At 42.8% G+C, this 25,093-nt stretch overlaps 2 protein-coding genes across 9 annotated transcripts in view; one reads left to right on the plus strand and one right to left on the minus strand.

Moving 5' to 3' along the window:
* The window catches only part of tfap4 (transcription factor AP-4 (activating enhancer binding protein 4)), a 39,620-nt gene extending 14,989 nt beyond the window's left edge, over nucleotides 1–24,631 (minus strand). The window contains exons 1-2 of one of the 4 annotated variants that reach the window (XM_059978912.1): nucleotides 24,495–24,631; nucleotides 17,606–17,794 (exon numbers count right to left, since the gene is read on the minus strand). Coding sequence is in view for 2 of the 4 variants with exons in the window: in XM_059978910.1 (XP_059834893.1) it covers nucleotides 4,656–4,744 (89 nt within the window). In the remaining 2 variants the exon portion in view is untranslated. Of the gene's footprint in view, nucleotides 1–4,516; nucleotides 6,390–17,605; nucleotides 17,795–24,494 lie in introns of those variants that run through there. The other 3 variants (XM_059978910.1, XM_059978913.1, XM_059978911.1) reach the window with 3 other exon arrangements.
* A 188-nt stretch (nucleotides 24,632–24,819) lies between these two features.
* Nucleotides 24,820–25,093, plus strand: part of LOC132399028 (zinc finger protein GLIS2-like) — a 90,448-nt gene continuing 90,174 nt past the window's right edge. For 4 of the 5 annotated variants that reach the window (XM_059978915.1, XM_059978918.1, XM_059978917.1 and 1 more), the window contains exon 1: nucleotides 24,820–25,045. The gene's annotated coding sequence lies outside the window, so the exon portion shown is untranslated. The other variant, XM_059978919.1, reaches the window with a different exon arrangement.

Genomic DNA, 25,093 nt, shown 5'->3' on the forward strand with positions numbered 1-25,093 from the left:
CCACACAACAAAAGAGGACTGAGAGGCAGTGTAAAGGTCTTCCCTGTCAGCTTGAACCATTCTCCTCTGCCCACAGGATTGCCACTCACTGGATGTTTTTGTTTCTCGCACCATTCTCTGTAAACTTTAGAGACTTGTGGGTTAATTATTGTACTGCCCTGCACTGTTTTGTGCACTTTATGTAGTCCTGTGTAGGTCTGTAGTCTAGTGTAGCCTTGAATTGTCTCACATAGACTAGTGTCATTTTGTGTTGTTTCATGAAGCACCATGGTCCTGGAGGAACATTGTTTCATTTTTACTATGTACTGTACCCGCAGTTTATGGTCAAAATGACAATAAAAAGCGACTGGACTTGAAAACTCACAAGATTTCAGCAGTTTCTGAGATACTCAAACCACCCCATCTGGCACCAACAATTATTCCAAGGTCAGAATCATATACGTCACATTTCTTCCCTAGTCTGATATTTGGTCTGAACAACTGAACCTCTTGACCACATCTGCATGCTTTTCTGTATTGAGTTGCTGTCACATGATTGGCTGATTAGATAATTGCAATAATGGGCAGGTGTACCTAATAAAGTGGTCATTGAGTATGTCCACATACAACTTGTGTCCACATCTGATTAGCATCGTATTAAATGCATCCACACAGGAACCTCAAAGAACAGAACACCTCTCACATTGTTACACTTAGGCTAAAATGAAAGATTGGACAAGCTGGAGTTGTTTTCTTTGAAACACAGGAGCATGTGTATACAAACTATTTCAACCTGAATTCCACTTTCCTTCCCACCCTTGGTAATCCTTCCCCACCTACTTATCAATAATCTGCCTCTGCCTTTGAGAAACAGAGAATTCCACAGAATTATAACCTCACACATTAAAAAAATCACTTTATCCTTACTTTAATTAGACAAATCTTATTTTGAGTGACCTTCAGCTCTGTATTTGGAAACTTTCTGTCCACAATCATTCTGCTGACTTGCTACAGGATTGTAAGTTTCAATCAAGTTATCTGCCTTCTAAATGCAAGCAGACACATAGAACAGTTCACCACAGTACAGGCCTTTCAGCCCACAACACTGTGCTGACCCTTTAGCCTACTGCAAGATCAATCTAACCTTTTGCCCAAAAGGCAACTTGCCCACTCTAGGAAAATCTAGTAAACCTTCTCTGAACCACTTGAATATATTTGCATCCTTGGAAACACAAGAAACCTTTGAAGAGTAAAGGACAGGAACTGGCCCTTTGGCCCAAAATGTTGTGCTACACTAAATATATTAGTTATCAAATGGTCAACTAAAACAATCTCTTCTGCCCATATCCCTCCATTTTCCTCACATTCATGTGCCTATCTAAACATATCTTAAAAGTCTGTACCCCAGGCACTACATTCCAGGCACCCACAACTCTGTAAAAAAACTTGCCTCTCATATCTCATTTAAAATTACCCCCTCTCACCTTAAATGCTTACCCTCTGGTATTACTCATTTCCACCATGATACCATCTGTCTACTCTATCTATGCTTCTCATAATCTTATAAACCTCTAGCAGATCTCTACTAACCTCCACTGCTCAACAAAAAACAACTATGTGTAACCTCTCATTATAGCATATGCACTCCAGTCCAAGCAGCACCCTCTCCAAAATCTCAACATCCTTCCCATAATGAGGTGACACAATGGTATACATTACTCCAGATGCAGCCTAACTAGAGTTTTATAAAGTTGCAACATAACTTCCTCACTTTTGAACTCAATGCCTCAACTAACAAAAGGCAAGCATTTCATATGCTTTCTTTACCACCCTATCATATATGCTGGAATCTGGAGCAAGAAAATGCAAAACAGAGGAACTCAGCAGATCAGGCGGCATCTGAGGAGGGAAAGCACAGTCAACATTTTGGGTCATCCAAATTTACATCCTTCCTCAAATAAGGAAAGCAATGTGCAGATGTGACCTCATTAATGCCCAATACCTGTATATCCGAAACATAACCTTCTTCCTTTTCTATTCAATTCCCCTTAAAACTCTGCTGCCAAGGGAAGACAACTTTATACAACTTAATTGATAACTGAGAGCAAATAAATACTATTTGACCATAAGATATAGGAGCAAACTAGGCCATTCAGCCCATCAAGTCTGCTCCACCATTCCATCACATTATTGCTTATGATTTATGATTGCATCATGATTTATTATTGCTCTCAACCCAATTCTCCCCATAACCTTTGACACCCTAACAAATAAAGCTACCAACATCCACTTTAAATATACCCAATGACTTGGCCTCCACAATTGTCTATGGCACTGAATTCCACAGATTCACCAAAAGTTACTCCTGATCTCTGTTCTAAATACGCATTCTTTACTGATAGAGGCACCTAAAATCGGCAGCATAGATTTACAACAACTGGTGGAAGGATTAGGGAGAAGAGGGGAAATTCTTTCTTTCCCCACCCCAGAGGAAGACAGCATCTATAACTCTGCCTGCAAGAGCGTAGAGGGAGACATGCTTGACAGGTTTCAGTGGTCAGTACTTGAAGTGCATTCAAAAAACTGTGACTATTGCTGGAAAATCTGATGAGTATGGGTAGGGCTTTTTTTTAAAAAAAACTTATTGACACAGTGGGCCAAATGGCCTCCAATGTCATTAAGTTTTCTACAATAATATAAATCAGATTTCACATCAGTGCATTTAAGGAGAATCTGATGGTGAGTGGTGTCACAACCTTACACTCAGCATGATCAAGACTAAAGGATTGATTGTGGACTTCAAGAAGGGCAAGTCCACACCAGTCCACATCAAATTCAACAGTGGATGAACAGTTTCAAGTTCCTGAGTGTCAGCATCTCTGAAGATTTATCCTGAGCCCAACATATTGATGTAATTACAAAGAAGACACAACAGCAGCAACATTTCATCAGGAGTTTAAGGAGATTTGGTATGTCACCAAAGATTCTGACATTCTACTTGATTGCATCACCGTCTGGTATGAAAGTACCAATGCACAAGATAAAGAAAAAAAGCTGCAGAGGGTTATAAACTCAGCCAGCTCTATCACGAGCACTAGCCTCCCCACCATCAAGGGCAGCTTCAAAGCGCGACATCTCATGACTTGATTTCTTACATCCTTCACATAGGTGAGGAGTAAAAATCTTTACGTTACGTCTCTGTCTAAATGTACAAATTATAGCAATTTGTAATAAATAGTATGTTCAGTAAGATATACTACAAAACAGTCAACAAAACTTAGAAGCTATGGGATCCTCAACAATGAGGATATGCCCTCCTCAATTTACTACCATCAGGGTACTGGAGCCTGAAGACATACACTCAAGTTTTAGAAACAGCTTTTTCAAAGTTCAATGTAAATTTAATATCAAAGCACATATAGGTCATCATGTACTACTGGGTGATTCGTTTTCTTCTCCTCTGCCATCAGATTTCTGAACAGTGAATCCATGAACACTACCCCTCTTTTTTATGCACTACTTATTTTTTTTATGTCTTATAACTTATTTTTCTATTTGTATTGCATTGTACTGCTGCCACAAAGCACCAAATTTCATAAATGGATAAGTTATCACAAAAAAATCAAACAAAAATAAGAGTAACAAGGAAACACAAGTACTAGCATCGATCAATTTAGTTGACTGTACACTGTAATCTGTAGTTATCTTTATTCAGTATCAATATAGAAACAGAATGTAATGCTGGCACCAGACTGACTCAAAATATCTCACCTAAGATATCCAAGGTGTTGGGGGGGGGGGGTGGAAGAGAGAGAGAGAGAGCAAGAAATATATGTGTGACAGCCCACGAGAATTTGGCCGTCCGGAAGGATCTGCCAGATGCAGCCTACAACTTTCAACGGGAGACCGTGACTTCCAAGGTTCTCCCAATAAAACGGACTACAACTCCCAACGAGTCCCGCTGCCGCTGGAGGATCCAGCCTGCAGCTTTCAATGAAAGACCGCGACTCCCAGGGTTCCCCCGGCCACGTTATGGACTACAACTCCCGATAAGCCTCGCGTCTAAGTACGCTAGCTGCGCTGCAGAGAACCAGGCCTGAAGCGCCGCTCGGCCTCATCCTCCGCCCGGGCCAAGCCCGGTGGGGGGGGGGGGGGGGCGGTCGGAGGTTGGGAGACAATATGCACCTAACGTCGCTCCGGTAGGACAGGCAAAGAGCCACCTTCGACATCCTCTCTCGACCCACCTTTCAAATTCTACCTGACCGCTTATAAAGATACACCCGGAAAGTGACCAGACCCACGTGCGCCCCGGGGCCAGGATGGAGGAGGAGGGGGTGTTGTTTCGGCTGCTGCTGCAGGCAGACCGGAGCACGGGTGTGCAGAGTGCGGGCAGAATCCCCTTGCCACCACGGTCCTGAGCGGCGTGGTTGCGATCCTCCCCACGTGGGTCCGGTTGTATCCATTCCACTTCAGCCTGTTGCCCTGGAACCGCCGCGTCTAGGAGCCCGAATCCACGTGTAAACCTTCCAAAACCTACCTGCAAAGGCAGCACCAGTCCCGCTGGCGCCTCCCGACCCGCCCGAGCACCTGAAAGCTCTTCCATCAAGGCAGCAAATGGAGCCGTGTTTGTAGCGAATAAAATACAGATATAAAAAGGGGGAAAGAAAAGTACACACCTACAGAGACCTCCTATCACTTCTTTCTCAGTCTTCCTGAAATCCTGGAATGAAGGTACCTTTTGAGTGGGCACCACGAAATATTCCATGTCTTGCACTTGGATGAAAAATAAACTGCCCAAAAATAATAATTGCGTTAAATTTAAAAAAAATCTGTCTGAGTGCAGGCTACGTGTGTGTGTTTCCAGCTGATCGCTGTATCAGATGGTTGTAAATGGCGGGAAACAGCTGGTGCTTTCGCAGCACCGCCGCCTCCTTCCGCCGGCACCGGCATTGCATGTAAACAAAGGACTATTGCCCAGTGCCTGCACCAGGCAGCCGGCTTGTGCCTACAACACAGGTTCCCTGCAAAGGGGGGAACTGGAGTGGGCTCAAGCTGAAACTGAAGGGGAAAGAAATGGGCAGCGATGGGTAACAGAAGGGGTGGGAGTGATTCTGCATGCGCCACTACGTGCGTCTGTGTATGGGGGTGAAGCGGCTCATCAGCTGACGGCTGGCAGAGCCGAGAGGAAAAGCAACAGCTTCTGTGACATTGGAGCAGCTGAGAACACAGAGAGTGAGACAGGCGCAAATACAACCGCACCCGCCCACTCACTCCGGCTCTGTTTTAAAGAGACAACACGCGGCCCTTAGTTGATTTCCATCCCATTTTAGAGGCTGCGCGGTTTCGGACCCGAAGACATAGGAGCAAAGTTAGGCCATTCGGCCCATCGAGTATGCTCAGCCATTCCATCAAGGCTGATATATTATTAATTTCCCTCTAAACCCTATTCTCCTGCCTTCTCCCAGTAAGCTCACTAGTATACTCTAACTAATCAACTGCTTTAAATATTTTCAGTGACTTGGCCTTCACAGCCATATGTGGCAATGAATTCCACAGATTCACCACTCTCTGGCTGAAGAAGTTCCCTCTCATCTCTGTTCTAAGTGAATGTCTGGGGCTGTGCCCTCTGGTCCTAGACTATAGGAAACTTCATCTCCACATCTACTGTCTAGACCTTTCAATATTTCAATGTGATTCCCGCCCGCCCCTCATTTTCTAAACTCCAGTGAGTACAGGCCCAAAGCCATCAAACGCTCATCATGTGTTTGCCTTCTCATTCTCGTGAACCTCCCCTGGACCCTCTCCAAAGCCAGCACGTATTTTCTTAGATAAGGGGCACAAAATGGCTCACAGTACTCTATGTGTGGTCTGACCAGTGCCTTATAAAGCCTCAGCATCACATTTGTGCTCTTATATTCTAGTCTTTAACATTGTATTTGCCTTCCTTTCCACTGACTCAACCTGCAAGTTAACCTTTAAGAAATCCTAATTCCCTATGCACCTCTGATTTTTGAATTTCCTCCCTGTTTAGAATATAGTCTAGGCCACAAAGCAGTCAATTCCATCACCCAAGTTATTGACATATCACATAAAAAATAGTGGTCCCAATACTGAACCCTGTGGAACACCAGGCAGCCAACCTGAAAAAGCCCTTTATTCCCACTTGCTGCCTCCAGTTAGCAAATCATCTATCCATGCTAGTATCTTTCCTGTGATACCATGGGCTCTTATTAAGCAGTGTCATGTGCAGTGCCTTGTCAAAGGCCTTCTGAAAATCCAAGTAAACAACATCCACTGACTCTCCTTTGTCTAACCTGCCAGGTTTTTTTTCTCAATAAAGTTTTTTAAGACTACTGTTGGTTATGTTTGTGATAGGAGCATAAGAAACTAGGGACATTCCCTGAATTGCGGGGACCAGTGCTTACTTTAAGACTAAAATATAATTTTATCAATTTTTCCTATCACATTGTAATATAAGATTGCAGAAAAATAAATTCCCTAATTTCACAAGAGATGACAGCTGGATTTGTATATGTTGGAAGCATATCAGAGAAAACTTACTAAACTCTCCTCTTCCACCTTTTTCTAGCTTCTGCCCCCTTTCTTTTAGTCCTGATGAAGGGTCTCTGCTGCTTATTCCCCTCCATAGATGCTGCCTGACCTGCTGAGTTCCTCCAGAATTTTGTGTGCGCGCTGCTGTGGATTTTCGCATCTGCAGAATCTCTGGTATCTGGAATGAACGCGTTGTTTTATGAGGAAAGGTTGACCAGGTTTTGGCTCAAATCATAGCTGATTTATTACTCCTCTCAACCCCTTTCTCCTGCCTTCTTGAATACGTTGATGCCCTTACTGATCAGGGACCTATCAATCTCGACTTTAAATATACCTAATGACTTAGCCTCCACAGCAGTCTATGGCAATGAATCCCATAGATTCAACACCCTCTGGCTCAAGAAATTCCTCCTCATCTCAGTTCTAAAGGGACATTCTTCTATTGTGAGGCTATGCCCTCTGTCCTAGACTTCCCCTACTACACAAAACATCCTCTCTAGGCCTTTCCATACTCAGGTCTTTTTCAGAATCACAGAATACACCCAACTAGTACATTCTGATCAGGGTGCCCACCCAGCTAGTCCTAATTTTCTGTATTGGGCCTATCTCCCTCTAAGCCCTAACCCTCCATATACCTATCCAAGTGCTTTTTAAATGATACTATTGTACTCAGCTCAACCACTTCCACTGGCAGGTCACTCCAAACACACATTGCCCTCAGTGTGAAAATGTTGCCTCTCAAGTCCTGTTTAAATCTTTACCTTTTCATCCTAAGCATATGACCCGCACATGATGAGATGGAATAAATAAAGATTGACCCAGTTCAGATGTTTAAAATTTTAAAAAGGGTAGATAGAAAAACACAAAATGCTGGAGGAATTCAGCAGGTAGGGCAGCATCAATAGACCATTGTTTCAGGCCAAACCCTCCATCAGGGCTAGAAAGGAAGGGGAAAGAAGCCCGAATAATAAAGTGGGGGTGGTCTAAGTGATGATAGGTGAATCATAAATGCTGATGAAGGGTCTCAGTCCGAAACTTTGACTCTCCATAGATGCTGCCTGATCTGCTGAGTTCCTCCAGCATTTTGTGTGTGTTACTCTGGTGATAAGTGAAGCCAGGTAGGTGTGTGGTAGGGGGGAAGAAGTGAAAAGCTGGGAATGGCAGAAGAAAGAAGTGTGAAGGGGAAAAATTAACAGCAAGAACATCAATTTCTCTACCTTCGGTTAATTTTTTCCCCTCACACTTCTTTCTTCTGCCATTCCCCACTCTGGCTCCCCTCTTATCTCTTCTCCTCTACTCACTTGCCTATCTCCTCCCTCTGGTATCCCTCATCCTTCCTTTACTCCCATGGTCCACTTCTCTTTCCTATCAGATTTCATCTTCTTCAGCCTAAACCTAATCTTTTCCACCTATCACTTTTCACTTCTCCCACCCACCAACCTGGCTTCACTTATCACCAGAGTAACACACACAATATTGCACTGGTTCATTTTAATGTGGCCTGGGTTTGAGGAGAATTTTTCTCTGATATCCTGCAGCCAATATTTATTTCTGAAACTCCAAAACCAAAACAGATTAAATGATGGATATCAATATTTGTGGGATATTGCTATGCACAAACTGGCTATTTACATAAGTAATCATGTTTGCGGTAGAGGAGCCCATGGACCTTCATGCTGGAAAGGGAATGGGGACCAGAATTAAAATGCTTGGCCACTGGGAAATCCAGCTTGTAGAAAAATACTGATTCCTACATTAGGGGAGGAATCTGTGTCAAGAGAACATAATGTTAAATTTGGAGCTGTGTTGTGAGAAAACAAAATCTGGCTCCATTTTTTCACATGAAATTTAGTAGAAACTTCCAATTCTCTTCTAAAAATTAAACATGGTTACCTCTGTAAATAGCCAGTTTGTGCAAAGCAATATCCCACAAATATTGATAACCATTTAATCTGTTTTGGTTTTGGTGTTTGAGAAATAAATATTGGCTGCAGGATATCAGAGAAAAATTCTCGTCAAACCCAGGCCACATTAAAATGAACCAGTGCAATATTGTGTTCAGTTCTGAACTTCTACCTACAGGAAAGTTCTGTCCTGTCCACTGCACTGTGAACATTGAGCCTGCTGTTCATCAAGGACCACATTAGAGCTTGTACATTACTGTAAGGGATAGTGTGATATCATTGTGGCACCAGTGACCCAGGTTAAATTCTGCCACTGTCTGTAAGCGTTTGTATGTTCTCCCCATGAATGTGTGAGTTTTACTTCAGTATCCTCCACATTCCAAAAGCATACGGGCTTGGACTAGTAAGCTGTGGGTAAGCTATGTTGATACCACAAGGGTGGTGAGTCACACTTGCAGGCTGCCCCAGTACATCTCGGTTGTTAACACAAACAACAAACTTTGGAGTATTTTTCAATGTTCATGTAACAAGCAAAGCTAATCTAAAAAGGGTTAAAAAAGAAACTGTTCTTCAGATTAAATCTCAAGAAACAGTCATGTTCTAAATTAAACTTTAGTCATTTTGCAAAACCCTGAAACTTATATTTTAAGTTCATAATAATATGTTGCTTCTTGTAAAAGTAAACTAAACAACAAGAGAGGAATAATATGAAAATTCAGACTGCAATGTAGAAAAGGCAACGCAATGCTGATTGCTCTTGAAAATCTATTCTTGAAGTCTGCTTATATGACTTTCCATACTGTAGCTCTTGAGATGAAAACCATCATTCCATTATCCTTTGGAACACACACAAAATACTGGAACAACTCAGCAGATCAGGCAGCATCATTGGAAAGACATAAAAAGATAATGTTTCAGGTCAAGACCCAGGGTCTCAGCCTGAAACGTCAACTGTTTATTCCCCCCCATAGATGCTGCCTGACCTGCTCATTTCCTCTAGCATTTTGTGTGTGTTCCTCAAGATTTCTAAAATCTGTTGAATATCTTGTGTTTATGATCCAAATCCTTTGACTCCTCCATATAAAACATTCTTTTTAATCTCTCTCAATTAAGAACACATTCCTATCACTCTTTTATTCACCCAATGTGGATTTCCTCACACTTCTCCTTGTTGGACTCTGTCTTGGAAAACTTGAGTGATTCACTTGATCTATCGCTGTCCATTTGAAGCTTTCGACTCCCTCTTCAAACTCTTTAAATTTTCCTATTCTATTCCCTTACGATCTCAAATATCACACCCCTCTGGAGTTTATGCAGTTTCGTCCATGTATATCTCTATGTCCATCCCAACTGTTTACTGTCAGTGGCACCAAGGAGATAATAACCCATGACTTCTGGTAATTGCAAAATGAATATAGATCTGGTATCCCAGCAAACTCTTTTCCTCTTAAGCATGCTAGTCCTTGATATCTCTGGAATTACAGGCACACATGGGCTGATCCTCACAACAATTAATTTCTAGCTGGGCTCTTAGGTTAAAAGAGGGATAGAAAAATGAAGAAGTATGTGAGAGGGAAGGTTTAGGTTGATCTTAGAGTAGGCTAAAAGCTCTGCACAACATTATGGGCTGAAGGACCTGTACTGTACTTACTTGTTTTAGAACTTTGGATGACTTTCTTTGCATGTTCCCTTTTGTAACCCCTGAACATACAGGCCAAATTCTGCTGGTTACAACCAGCTACAGGTCCGAGCCTAGAACCTCTCCAGCTATGTGACTCTAATCATTCACCCACAGAACTAGATTTTAAAAAGATTACATTTAAACTAGATTTAAAAAGGTCACCACTAAATCATTCTGCTCAGTTCTGATTCCCCTTTGGGTCTGTTTATTAATTTGTTGCTTTCATAATCTACTTCTGCATAAACCGTGATACATCAAATTTTATTTTTATTTATTTTATTTTGAAATATAGTGTGGGCAAATCCTTCTGGTTCTTTGAGCGGTACCCACCAATTTAACCCTAGCCTGATCATGGGACAATTCACATTGACCTATTAACCTAGTAATTGATATGTCTTTGAACTTTGAGAGGAAGCTGGAGCACCCAGAGGAAATCCACACTGCCTCAAGAAGAACATACAAATCCCTGACAGGTGGCACTCAAACTCTGAAACCCCGCATTAACCACTACACTACTGTGATGCCCAGGTGTTAAATTACATTAGTATAAACCAATAGGACTGATGCCACTCCTGTGGCTCAATGGGGTGGTGCACCACCAGTCGCCATTTGCTGAGAGGGCTGTTATGCTGCATGGAAGTAAATAAGGAGAGCTCAAGTTGGTCTGTCAGGTATGTGCTAAACTAGTTTCATTCCCTTCAATGGAAGCCTGGCTATCTAATTATTTTATGCCTTTAATCCTCTTAATCTCTACTAAGTTTCCATTATTTTGGAGCTCTCCACCCCCCTCCCCATTTCTCACAGTATGTTTAAACCTCTTCTCACCTCTATGTCAGGGAATCATTGATTGCAAGTTCAGCACAAAATCCCAGGGAATATTTTCAGTGAATTTCTAGGAGGCACTGTGCAGTCAGGATCAGATTTATTATCACGGAGCAACACACACAAAATGCTGCAGGATCTCAGCAGGTCCAGCAGCATCGATGACTGGGAGGCCTTTGCTCCCGTTCTTTACAGCCTTGATGAAGGCTGTCAGCCCAAAGTGTAGATTGTTTTTTCATCTCCATAGATGCTGAGTTCCTCCGGCATTTTGTGTGTGTTGCTCTGGATTTTCAACATCTGTAGAATTTCATTTTTTTAATATCACTGAGAGCAGCAGTACAATGCAATACATAAAAATTACTAAAAGTTACAATAAAAAAATATAAACATTAAGTCATGCAAAGAGAGCAAAATGGTGAGGTAGAATTCATGGTCCATTCAGAAATCTGATGATGGAGAGGAAGAAGCCATTTCTGAATTGTTAAGTGGGTGTCTTCAAATGTTTAGGCTCCTGTACCTCTTCCCTGATGGTGGGAATGAGAAGGGGGCATGTCCTGGGTGGTGAGAGCCCTTAGTAATAGATGCCACATTTTTAAGGCATTGGTTTTGATGATGCCTTCGCTGGTGTGAAGTACACATCTCCCAAGGAGATATAATTTATCATTATACTAAGAGGTCAATCAGATTTATTATCATTGATTTATATAATGTAAAATTTGTTGATTTGTGACAGCAGTAAAGTGCAAAGACATCTTGGAGTACATGTCCACAGATCCTTGTAAATAACACATGAGATAGATAAGGTGGTTAAGAATGCATATACTTCAGAAATAAAGAATATAACTTTATTTACAGGACACAAATGTAAAGAAGAATGAAATAATTGTTACTCCAGATCCAATGCAGCACAAAAACACACATTAAGACAAAGAACACATAATAATTTAAAAACAATAAATATAAATATGAGAGATAACTTATATACACAGATTGATTGTATGTCAATCAAGAGACGCTAGACACGGGAGTGTCTGTACATAATGTGACTGACAGGAAATGATAAAGTAGTGGTGGTTGGGGGTGTGGAGGGATGAGTTGGTGGAGGTGTTGATCAGCCTTACTACTTGGGGAAAGGAACTGTTTTTGAGTCACTTGCCTTTAGGACAAGAGCAGGTAAATTATGCTGAGGCTGTGTAAAACGTGAGTTGTGTCATCACTGGAGTTCTGGTCATCATACTACGGGGAAATGTAATGACCCTAGAGAGGGTGCAGATGAGATTTATGAGGATGTTGACAGGACTGAATTATGAGGGCACACTGACTAGACGAGGCTTGTTTTTATTGGAACAGAGGAGGCTCAGGGGAGGTTTAATTAAGATTATGAAATTATGAGCAGCTTAAACAGTCTGAAAAGAACATATTCCCCTTGGCAGAGAGGTAAATAAAAAATATAGATTTGAGCTAATTGGTAAAGCGATTACAGAAGAATTAACTTTTCACCTGAAGAGTCAGGCTCTGGAACCGCTACCAAGAGGACAGTGGAAAACACCCACAGCAGATACCTGCAAAGGACATGCCTCAGAAAGTCAGCGTCCATCATTAAGGACCCTCCATCACCCAGGACATGGCCTCTTCTCATTACTACCATCAGGAAGGAGGTACAGGAGCCTGAAGAATCACAACGTTTTAGGAACAGCTTCTTCCCCTCCACCACCAAGTTTCTGAATGGACAATGAACCCATATACACTACTTCACTATTCTTTTTTTACTTTTCTTTGCTCTCTTTTTGCTCTATGTATTTAATTTTATTTATAAATATTTCTTATTGTAATTTATAGTTTAAAAATCATTATTATTTACTTCAATGTACTGCTGCCACAAAACAACAAATTTCATGATATATAAACAATACAGCCCAGCACAGTACAGGCCCTTCGGCCCACATGCCAGTGATATTAAACCAATTCCAACTCCGAAAAATGGTGAAGCCAGTACCTCTTGTCACATTTAAGGGACTGTTTGATAAGCACTGGTCAGGCAAGAACTGGGACTATGGGGTATATTGCTGCATTTTTGACTGATGGACATAATGATAAAACTAAAAGCTTGCTTTTGTGGCTTCAGTCTGCAGAATTCCAGTATTTTATAAAGATTTCTCTTAGTATTCTGACCAATGTGCCTCAACAAACTGCTGTCATTAAAGGTGAATATCCAATCGTAATCAAAGTGTTCTTTGTGCGATCTTCCTGTGCAAATTGGTTACTATAAGCCCACTGACTATTGAATGCTTCAGGATGCCCTGATGAAAGAAGTTAAATTAAAAAAAACAACTCTTAACAGTTTTTGGTAAAGCAGTGTAGGTGATGCCTTGATATCCATTGGCACCTCTCACAGACAAGGAAACAGTTCTCTGTTGTTTCAGATTCACATTCATTTATATATATATATTGTAGTGAAATGTGTCATTTGTGTTAACAACCAACACAACCTAAGGATGTGCTGGGGGCAGCCCGCAAGTGTTGCCACACATTCCAGCACCAATCTAGCAGGTCCACAATGTTCAGCAGAACAACACAACAGCAAAACAAGCCCCTTTCCACACTCCCACCCACCCATCTCCTCAAACACACAGTCAGGCCTCCAACTCTAGATCTCCAAACTCCAGTCCTTGGCTCCAAATCACAGACACTGGAACACTCACAGAAATTTCATCTTGCATAATCTTCTTCCATTTTTCCCAAGGTTGGCAGTTGACTTAAGCCTGTGTTTGTCCAGATGAAGTACAAAACAGAGATATTTTGGGGAGTATTTTCATACTATATTTTCCAGAGGCTTAGAGCCATCAGACGTTCTATAAATTTGTCCTTATATCCTGCCTGAACTCAGGGAGCTTATTTATTACTGAATATAAATGTAAGAAAGACATCAGAGAATCCACCTCAGCACCCACAGTGCTTTTTGGTCAAGAGGCATGTTACTCTGTCTTAATGTTCTCAGCTCCATGTGCAACGTTTCTGATCAGTTAACCTAGTGTAGCCCCAGAACACAGACCAGTGGCTTTATAGATTGGTGTGGGTCTAACTCATCATCAGGCAGAGGGAGGCAAGAGGTTCTGCATCTGCTTAAAATCTACATCAATGCACACAAAATGTGGCAGGAACTCCACAGGTCAGGCAGCACCTGTGAAGGGGAATAAAAAGTCAACATTTCAGGCCGAGACTCTACATAAGGACAATAAAAGGAGGAGGAAGCCAGGTTAAAAAAGTAGGGAGGGGAAGGAGTAGAAGCTAAAAGGTGATGTGAAGCCAGGTGAATGGGGCAACAAGAAGCAGGGAGGTGATAGGTAGGAAAGACAAAGGGCTGAAGAGGAAGGAATCTAACAGGAGAGGAGAGTGAACCATAGGAGAAAGGGAAGGAGGATGGGCATCAGAGCACGGTGACAGGCAGGTGAGAAGAAGAGAAAAGATGAGGGGATCCAGAGTGGGGGTATAGAAGAAGAGGGAAAGGAAAAATATCAAAAATTGGAGCATTTGATTTCATGCCAGCAGCTTGAAGACAACCCAGACAGAACATGAGGTGTTGCAAGGACCATCTTCCACATTCCTGTCTCTGCAGATCAAAGTCTGTAAATTGAACTTACTTTCATGAGCCACTTGGTGTCAGTGCAATAAGGATTTGAGCAACACACACAAAATGCTGGTGGAACACAGCAGGCCAGACAGCATCTATATATAGGAAGAAGCTCAGTTGACGTTTCGGACCGAGACCCTTTGTCAGGACTAACTGAAAGAAAAGATAGTAAGAGATTTGAAAGTAGGAGGGGGAGGGGGAAATTCGAAATGATAGGAAAAGACAGGAGGGGGAGGGGTGAAGCTAAGAGCTGGAAAGGTGATTGGCAAAAGGGATGCAGAGCTGGAGAAGGGAAAGGATCAGGGGACAGGAGGCCTTGGGAGAAAGAAAGGAGGAGGGGAGCACCAGAGGGAGATGGAGAACAGGCAGAGTGATTGTGAGAGGGGCAGAGTGAGAGAAAAAAAGGAGGGGGAATAAATAAATAAGGGATGGGGTAAGAAGGGGAGGAGGGTATTAATGGAAGTTAGAGAAATCAATGTTCATGCCATCAGGTTGGAGGCTACCCAGCCGGTATATAAGGTGTTGTTCCTCCAACCTGAGTTTGGCTTCATCTCGACAGTAGAGGAGGCCATGGATAGACATATCAGAATGGGAATGGGACGTGGAATTAAAATATGTGGCCACTGGGAGATCCTGCTTTCTCTGGCGGACAGAGCGTAGGTGTTCAGCGAAACGGTCTCCCAGTCTGCGTTGGGTCTCACCAATATATAAAAGGCACCGGGCACAGTATACCACACCAGCTGACTCACAGGTGAAGTGTCGCCTCACCTGGAAGGACTGTCTGGGGCCCTGAATGGTGGTGAGTGCTTTGAGACCTTCCTGGTGGGGGATGGAGGTATATAGGGACTGGACATCCATAGTGAAAATAAGGCGGTGGGGGCCAGGGAACTTAAAATCATTGAAAAAATTCGAAGCGTGAGAAGTGTCACGAACATAGGTGGGAAGGGATTTTGTGTGTTCCAGACCTAACTGGTAAGTTTCAAAGCTCTCAGCTTCTTTTTGGATTCCAGACCTAACCAGTTCCCCTCTACAACTGCTCTCCTCCATCTAGCGGTATTAGTCCTTACTCTCAGTAATTTCTCCTTTGGCTCCTCCCACTTCCTCCAAACCAAAGTTGTAACCATGGGCACCTGTATGGGTCCCAGCAATGCCTGCCTTTTTGTTGGCTTTGTAGAACAGTCCATGTTCCAAGAGGGTATCTGTCCCCCTCTTTTCCTTCCACCAGCATTTTGTGCATGTTGCTCAAATTTACCTGGTCCATTTCTGACACCTCCCTCCCCTTTCTTGATCTTTCTGTCTCCATCTCGGGAGACTGCTTATCTACTGATATCTTCTATTAGCCTACTGACTCTCACAGCTACCTGGACTATTCCTCTTCCCACCCTGTCTCTTGCAAAAATGCCATCCCCTTCTCACAATTCCTCCGTCTCCCCCACACCGCTCTCAGGACGAGGCTTTTCATTCCAGCACGAAGGAGATGATTTCCTTTTTTAAACAAAGAGGCTTCCCTTCCTCCACCATCAACTGCTCTCAAATGCATCTCTCCCATTTCACGCACATCTGCCCTCACCCCATCCACTCGCCACCCTACTCGGGATAGGGTTCCCCTTGTGCTCAACTACTACCCCAGCAGCCTCTGGGTCCAACATATAATTCTCCGTAACTTCCGCTACCTCCAACAGGATCCCACTACCAAGCACATCTTTCCCTCTTTCTGCTTTCTACAGGGATCGCTCCCTATGCGACTCCCTTGTCCATTCGTTCCCCCCCATCCCTTCCCACCGATCTCCCTTCTGGCACTTATCCTTGAAAGCGGAACAAGTGCTACACCTGCCCTTACACTTCCTCCCTCACCACCATTCAGGGCCCCAGACAGTCCTTCCAGGTGAGGCAATACTTCATCTGTGAGTCAACTGGTGTGGTATACTGCATCTGGTGCGGCCTTTTATATATTGGTGAGACCCGACGCAGACTGGGAGACCGTTTCGCTGAACACCTACGCTCTGTCCGCCAGAGAAAGCAGGATCTCCCAGTGGCCACATATTTTAATTCCACGTCCCATTCCCGTTCTGATATGTCTATCCATGGCCTCCTCTACTGTTGAGATGAAGCCACACTCAGGTTGGAGGAACAACACCTTATATTCTGTCTGGGTAGCCTCCAACCTGATGGCATGAACATTGATTTCTCAAACTTCCGTTAATGCCCCTCCTCCCCTTCTTACCCCATCCCTTATTTATTTATTCCCCCCTTTTTTTCTCTCTCTGTCCCTCTCACAATCACTCTTTGCCTCTTCTCCATCTCCCTCTGGTGCTCCCCTCCCCCTTTCTTTCTCCCTAGGCCTCCCGTCCCATGATCCTTTCCCTTCTCCAGCTCTGTATCCCTTTTGCCAATCACCTTTCCAGCTCTCAGCTTCACGTCTCCCCCTCCTGTCTTCTCCTATCACCCCTCCCTACTCCTACTTTCAAATCTCTTACTATCTTTTCTTTCAGTTAGTCCTGACGAAGGGTCTCGGCCCAAAAAATCAACTGTACTTTTTCCAATAGATGCTGTCTGGCCTGCTGCGTTCCACCAGCATTTTGTGTGTGTTGCTCGAATTTCCAGCACCTGCAGATTTCCTCGTGTTTACAATAAGGATTTGAGTTTGTTTGCTTCTAGAAGTTGGGCTGGGGATCACCCTGAATGGAATTCCAGCTCTGATTGGATTTATTCTGGAAGGCTTTGTCATGTGATCACCACAAACCACCCCCCCATCCCCCATATCAACAGCGATTGGTTGCCTAACACATTCATAATCACAGTTTTACACCCTCCTGCACCAACTGCTAAATCAGAAGCCCAGTATTTGTTACCCAATTGGATGATTCCTGGTTGTCAAACAGATTTTTTACTTCATGGCCAAAATTCTTCATAAGGAAGATTTTTTTGCAATCAAATAAGCCTTAAAAGGTTACTGTCAATGATGTTTTTAAATGTAGGTAACATGGCAGCTAATTTGCACAAAATATGATCCCACAGACAACAGAATGTGTTAACCTGAAACGTCAATTTTCCATTTCCTTCCACAGTTGCTGCCTGACCCACTGAGTTCCTCTAGTAGTTTGATTTTTGCTCCAGATTTCTGCTTCTGTGGTCTTTTATGTTTTTGTGTTAATCATGGGATAATTTTCGCCTTCAAATTTGGGAAGAACGTCTCTATTCTTGATGTTGACTTTCTATATCCACCTGAAAGGACAAGAAAGTCTCAATTTAATATTCAACATTTCATCTAGAAAGATCTTTGGAGGTGCAACATTTCCCCAGTAACTGCACAGGTGTAGCAGTCTAGAAAGTACTGAAGGGTCTCAGCCCAAAATGTTGACTGTTTATTTATTTCCATGGATGCTACCTGACTGCTGAGTTCCTCCAGCATTTTGTATGGGTTGGAGTCGAGAATTTTTTTTACTTCAAAAAATTGTATTCATAAAAATATATACAGTACAGGAAATATAATTATTTTACTGTCCCCTTCTACTAACTTTTTTTCTTATGTCCATGAGTCCACTGGAGGCCGGTCCTGCCATTGGTAGATGTCAGTGTGGTTGGTAGGGAGAAAAGGGACTTATTTTGCAGTTGTTATTTTGTTTTGTTGCTGTTGTTGTTGTTTGCGTTGTTCTGCTGAACATTGTGGACATGCAATGTTGGCACTGGAATGTGGGGCCACACTTGCGGGCTGCCCCCAGCACATCCTTAGATTGTGTTTGTTGTTAATGCAACAATGTTTTTCACTGTCTGTTTCAATGTATGAGTGAAAACTAAGGGAATCTGAATTTCAATCTTAAGCCCTTTGCCTCTTCCACCTGTCACCTTGTCTCTTACATTGTTCCCTCCGTATGGGACGGAGAAAACTCGATAAGCTTTATTTTTCACAAGTACATTAAAACACATCCAGTGAAATGCATCAATGACCAACACAGTTGAAGGATTATGCTGGGGGCAGACCGCAAATGTCACCATGCATCCATTAGCAGCATAGCATGCCCATATCTCATTAAGCCTAACTTGTATGACTTTGGAATATGGGAGCAAACCAGAGCACCTCGAGGAAACCTGCATGTTCACGACGAGAGCACAAACTCCTTATCAACAGTGGTGGGAATTGAACCCCAATCACCGATGCTGTGAAGTGTTACACTAACCACTATGCTACCGTGCAACCCAATGCCAGGTGACCAAGAATAGATCTGTATAGGATATTTGTCTTAGCCTTGTAGATTTCAACTTCTCAAGGGCTCATCCAGGTACAGTATATGTTAATTACAGTGAGCATTAGTGCTCTTTTATTGAAAATTATTTTCCTTAACTTCTCTCTATTTTTTCTGCCAATTAACTTAGCCCTAATTCTCAATGTTATTAGGGAAGAACAGTAACATAGCAGCTACATTAACACTTTACAGCTCCAGCAATCAGAGTTCAAATCTGTAGGGAGTTTGTACATTCTCCTTTACCATGTGGGATTCCTCTCTGTGCTCCAGTTTCTTCCAAAGACATATAGGCTTGTCAGGGTTAGTATGTTATGCACATACTGTATAGGCTTATTAGGGTTAGTGTGTACATATAGGCTTGTCAGGGTTAGTATGTTATGCACATACTGTATAGGCTTATTAGGGTTAGTCTGTACATATAGGCTTGTCAGGGTTAGTATGTTATGCACATACTGTATAGGCTTGTCAGGGTTAGTATGTTATGCACATACTATATAGGCTTGTCAGGGTTAGTGAGTAGAGGTATGTTATGTTGCTGCCAGAAGCATGGCAACACTTGCAGATTGTCTTCAGCACATCCTCAGAATTCATTGGTCATTGACACATACAACTGATTTTTTCGATGTACATGTGACAAATAAAGCTAATCTTTAAAATCTTTAATCTTTATTGACTTTGTTACCAAGTTAAGTAGTCCCTTCTCACTGACTCTTGCTGGTGCTCTTAGATTTAAACACCTCAATAGGAGACTAACATCTCCCATTAGTCTCTTTATTTTTATAAATGTCAATATCTCTCTTCTTAGCAATAAATCTTCAGCCTAACTAATGTCCTTCTGGATAGGAAGCCGTGTCTCCTTACCTTGTCAGGCCTCCGTGTGATGTCAGATCCACCAGTATGGTGAACTCTTAACTAAAATGGCTCAGAACTTACAGTTCAGGGGTAATTATGGATGTGCGATAAATACTAACACTGCCAGTAAAATCCACTTACCATGAACAGACAAATTGAAAAATCTCTGAACCCTCTAGCATTTCTATCCACTGTGTGGAGCAATGGATCAGTGTTTCTGTCATGTTCCCTGTCAGAAGTCAGCCAGGAAAATCTGCGCTGTTCAGTAGTGGCTGGGAAAATACCGAACATTTCTCAGCAAAGCAGGTTTGCTAACTGAGGAGATGTACGTTGCAACCGGCAGTCTAAATTCACTAATGCTATGTTGCAAATTGCAAATGAACACCCTCTTTGTCATTGAAAATCAAAGATCTACAGAGGCCGCAGAATCTAAAATGTTTAGCAAGACAGGTAGCATTTGAGTAAAGAGAAATAGAGTTAACACGAAGTGCATATCTTGTCAGTAAAGGGTCAATAACTTTAAATTCCTTGGTGTTAATGTATCAGAGGATCTGTCCTGGGTCCAGCACGTGTCAAAGAAGGTACAGCAGCACGTCTACTTTTGGAGAAGTTTGCACAGATTCAGCATGTCACCCAAAACTTCGAGAAACTTTTATACATGCACAGTGAAGAGTATCCTGACTGGTTGCATCACGGTCTGGTATGGAAACACCAATGCCCAAAAATGGAAAAGCCTACAAAAATGGTGGATACAGCCCGGTCTATCACAGTAAAATCCTTTCCCACCATTGAGCACATCTTCAAGAAGCATTATCACAAAAAAGCAGCCTCCATCATCAAGGACCCCCACAATCCACAGGCCATTCTCTTTTCTTGCTGCTGCCATTGGGAAGGTGGTACAACAGTGTCAGGACCTGCACCTCCAGGTTCAGGGACAGTTATTATCCTACAGCCATCAGACTCTTGAACCAGAGTGGATAATTTTACTCACCTCAACACTGAATTGTTTCCACAACCCATGGGCTAACTTTAATATTTGTGTTAACTACTAACACACCCAAGAGTATACACACTTTGATAATAAATTTACTTTGACAAAGCGTCTTTGAACTGAAAGCATTAACTCAGTTTCTCCTTCTAAGATAATGCCTGACTTGCTCAGTGTTTCCAGCATCTTCTGTTCTTATTCCTTCTTGGCAGTTGTGACAACCAGAACTACAGTACTGTACATGTAATGCTGCAGCTATGGCCAAAGTCATGATTTGTACATTTTGTACTGGGTGTCCCTGCCTCTGAAACCTATACCTCAGCTAATAGAAGCTCAGCTTCAGAATCAAAATCAGGTTTATTATCACTGGCATATCTCATGCAGTTTGAGTACAGTGCAGTACATAAAAATACTATAAATTACAATAAGATATATAAAACAAATTAAATAAGTAATGCAAAAAGAGAGCAAAAATTGTGAGGTAGTGGTACATGGGTTTATTGTCCATTCATAAGTGTGATGGTGCAGGGGAAGAAGCTGTTCTAAAATATTGAGTGTGTCTCTTCAGGCTCCTATACCCCTCCGTGCTGGTAGTAATGAAAAGAGGGTATGTACTAGGTGGCAGTACAGTGCAATACATTAAAAATTACTATACAAAAGAAATATTAAAAAATAGATTCTCTAGATCCATCTTATGGCATCTTTGTTAAATCACTCCTCAGCTTTATAAGCACAAGCCAACATCTCATGATAATTTATTCTGTTAAATCCAGATTTGCCTCAACCAATTCCATAACTGATGCAAATATGTCCCTGGAGATCCTCATTCCACTGGGGACCATCACATTCACGCCCAATGTGCAATTAGTAAAACATAATCACTAATTCTCCCCAACAGGCTTGAAATCAAATGTAATGTCTTGATTCACAATGCATTGTTTGGAATTAAGTCTTACATAAAAGGAAAATAAATGCTCTTTGGAAGTCAATTATTTCCAAGACATTACTTCAGGAGACGTGAGAGATTGCAGTTGCTGGTATCTGGAGCAACATAAAATCTTTTGGAGGAACTCTGTGGGTTGAGCAGCACTATGGGAGGATAGAAACGGCTAGCACCAACAATAGTGACTTTCCTTCCATCACATGGTAGTGTAATGGCTAGTGGCTGGGGGCGTTCCGGAGTTCAGGGTGCAGTTCCAGTGCCATTCTGTAAGGAGTCTCTGTATTTCCTCCCTGTAGAATGTGTGGGTTTTCTCCAGTTCCTTTGGTTTCCTCCCACAATCCAAAGACATACAGGGTAGGTTAATAGGCCACTGTAAGTTGTCCCATGATTAGGTTAGAGTTAATCAGGTTTGTTGGGGTTTGCTGGGGCAGTGTGGTTGGAAGGGCTAGAAGGGCCAACTCTGCACTGTATTGCTAAATGATAAATACTCACACAGTCTGAAATGAGGATGTTTATTTAAGTTCAAGTTTAATTATCATTTAACCAGACATTAATATAGACAAATGAAGCAGTATTCCTCTGGAGCCAAGGTGCAAAACACATTACCAACAGTACCCAGCACATAGCATAGGTTATGATAGCAGAAAACAGTCACACAAAAAAATTGCCCATCCCTGAATGACAGGGCCCACAGAATGATGATGCATGGGGTGTTGTCCTGGTCTAGCTTGTTCTTCCACCAAGCAAACACTGAAAGGAAGAACCAGTGAACACTGAAGAGCAGCACAGATGGGAGGAGCCAACACCCAACCCAGCATGGACTCCAGTGCGCTCACAGATGGCAATGCGATCAATTGCACTGTTCAATTCTAATTCAATTGTTCAATTCCATTCACATGAAGCAGTCCATGCCCAATGTCAATGGCCAACTCTATCAGGAGAGAATTTAACCAAATAACCTCGACAGTCTGTGCCATACTTCTCCCACTGTCAACATGATAGGAATCACCATTGACCAGAAACTCAGCAACATAGACTGTGGCTGCAGGAGCAGGTCAGAGGCTGGGCGACCTGCAATACATAGCTCATTACCTGTTAACACAAGTCACAAGTGATGGGATGTCCATTTGCCTGGATAAGCACAACTCCCTAAAATACTCAAGGAGAATCCAGTACAAAGCAGCCTCTTTATTATCTCTCCATCCACCACCATGCAATTAACACATAGAATACTCCAATAAAAGCTTGTTAAACTACAATCTCTTCCTGCAAGAAGAATGGGGGCTTCACATGCAGGGGAGTTCCATCACTGGCAGCTACACCTCTAAGTTACACCAATCTTAATATGGAAAATATATCATTATTCCATCATTTCTCAGTAAAGTTGTGTTTAGTTTTGGTCACCTCATTATAGGAAAGGTGTGGAAGCTCTATTGAAGGTACAGAAGAGATTTACCAGAACCTTGTCTGGATTACAGAGAGTGTCTATGGTTGAGCAAGCTAGGGTTTTTCTGGAGGAGGAGAAGTGACCTAATGGAAGTGTATAAGATAAAAGGCATAGAGAGTGGCTAGCCAGAGATTTTTCTCAAGTGTAAACAACACATTTCACTGAATGTTTGAATGTACATGTGACAAATAAAACTAATCTTTATCTTAAGTTAACTTGCTATGAAACAAAAAAAATTCCAAAAGAATGACTTGATAGATGTGTATAAGATGATAAGAAGCATAGATCAAGTGGACAGCCAGAGACTTTTTTCCAGGGTGGAAATAGCTGATCAGATAGGGGAAAATTTTAAGGTGATTGGAGGAATGTATGGGGGGGGGGAAATGTCAGAGAATGTTCGTTAGACAGAGAGTGGTGGCTGTATGAAACACCCTGCCAGGGGTGGTGGTAGAGGCAGGTATGTTAGGGACATTTAAGAGACTCTTAGATAGGCACATGGATGACAGGAAAATTGAGGGCTATGGGGGAAGGAAAGGTGGAAAGGTTGGATTGATTTGGAGTGGGTTAAAGGGTCAGCATAACATAGTGGGCTGAAGAGCCTGTACTGTGCTTTCCTTTTTTTGTGGTCTATATCCTGGAACTGTCTTCCCACCTGTACTATGGGGAACCTTTACCAGGGAATTAGAATCGTGTTCATCATCACTGACTTTCTGAAATTACAATCCTGACAGTGATTATAAAAAAAATCAGTGCAAAGACATAAAATCACTGTGAGTTCAAAAATAAATTGTACAAAAATATAATTAAGTGGTGTTAATGAGTTGATGGACCATTTAGAATTAGAATTCTGATTGCAAAGGGCAATAGCTGTTGGGCGCGGGTCTTCAGGCTCCTGTGATTCCTCCCTGATGGTAGTGACCAAATGAGGGCATGTCTCAGATGGTGACGGGCCTTATTGATGGCTGCTGCCTTCTTCAGGCACCATCTCTTACCACAAGACTATAAGACATTAGGGGCTGAATTAGGCCATGTTGCCCATCTAGTCTGCTCTGTCATTCCATTATGGCTAGCTTATTTTCCCTCTTAACCCCATTCTCCTCCCTTCTCCCTGTAAATTTTGACACCTCCTCTCTCCTCAATTGGTGGCTGCCATGGAACTGGCTGAGTTTATAACTCTCTGCAGCCTCTTGTGATCCTGGGCATTGCAACCTCCATACTAGACTCTGATAAATCCTGTCGGAACGTACATCTGTAGAGATCTGCAAGGGTTTTCAAGAAGGCCTCTCACCTACACCTTCTAAAAAGCTGTCAGGGATGGGAAATAAATACTGGCCTTGCCGAAGCCCTGATTCACAAAAATAATCTAAAAATCAGTAGCAAAGAAAAAATATCCTTGCTGCTATATATAACTTCCCTTTAAAATGAGACATTAGTCCATTCACAGAGCGCACCTGAAAAAGTAACCGCATTCCAGATGCCTACGGATTTGCTGTGTAACTCGAGCGTTTTCGACAAATATAAATTTAGTTTCCCCCAAAGAAAGTAGTGCAGATTCCAACTTCTTAAAGGGTCTGTAGGAATTTTCACTGCGCAACGTGAAATTGGATGGACGAATTCCGGTGTGGGATTGACAGAATGCGGATTATAAACCTCCCCGGAGAGTCGTGGGGACAAAGGGCGGCGGGTCGGCCCGTGGTCCGGTCGCCGTGGCCGCAGGAGGCGGGAGCGGGCGGGGCGCGGTGCCGCTTTAAGGCTGCGCGCCGCTGGGGGGTGGCGCGGGCGCGGTCACAAGTCTCGGGCATGCGCTCGGCGGCTGCCATGGAGTTCAGGGATCGCTGCAGTCGCCGCCAGCGGCATTGACATCGGCAGGAGCGGGGCGTCGCAGAGCAGCCCTCGCCGCCCTCTCTCCTGGACCGGCCCCGACTGGGTACCAGGTGCAGGATTCGGATCACAGGAGATCGGGGCGGTGGCGATCCTGGTGAATGAGTGGCGCCCGGCGCAGGTAGGACCGGAGCCCGCTCGTAGCGCCGAAATGTAGCGCTGTGACCCG

Source organism: Hypanus sabinus, chromosome 9, assembly GCF_030144855.1.
Source record: "Hypanus sabinus isolate sHypSab1 chromosome 9, sHypSab1.hap1, whole genome shotgun sequence".
Taxonomy (NCBI): domain Eukaryota; kingdom Metazoa; phylum Chordata; class Chondrichthyes; order Myliobatiformes; family Dasyatidae; genus Hypanus; species Hypanus sabinus.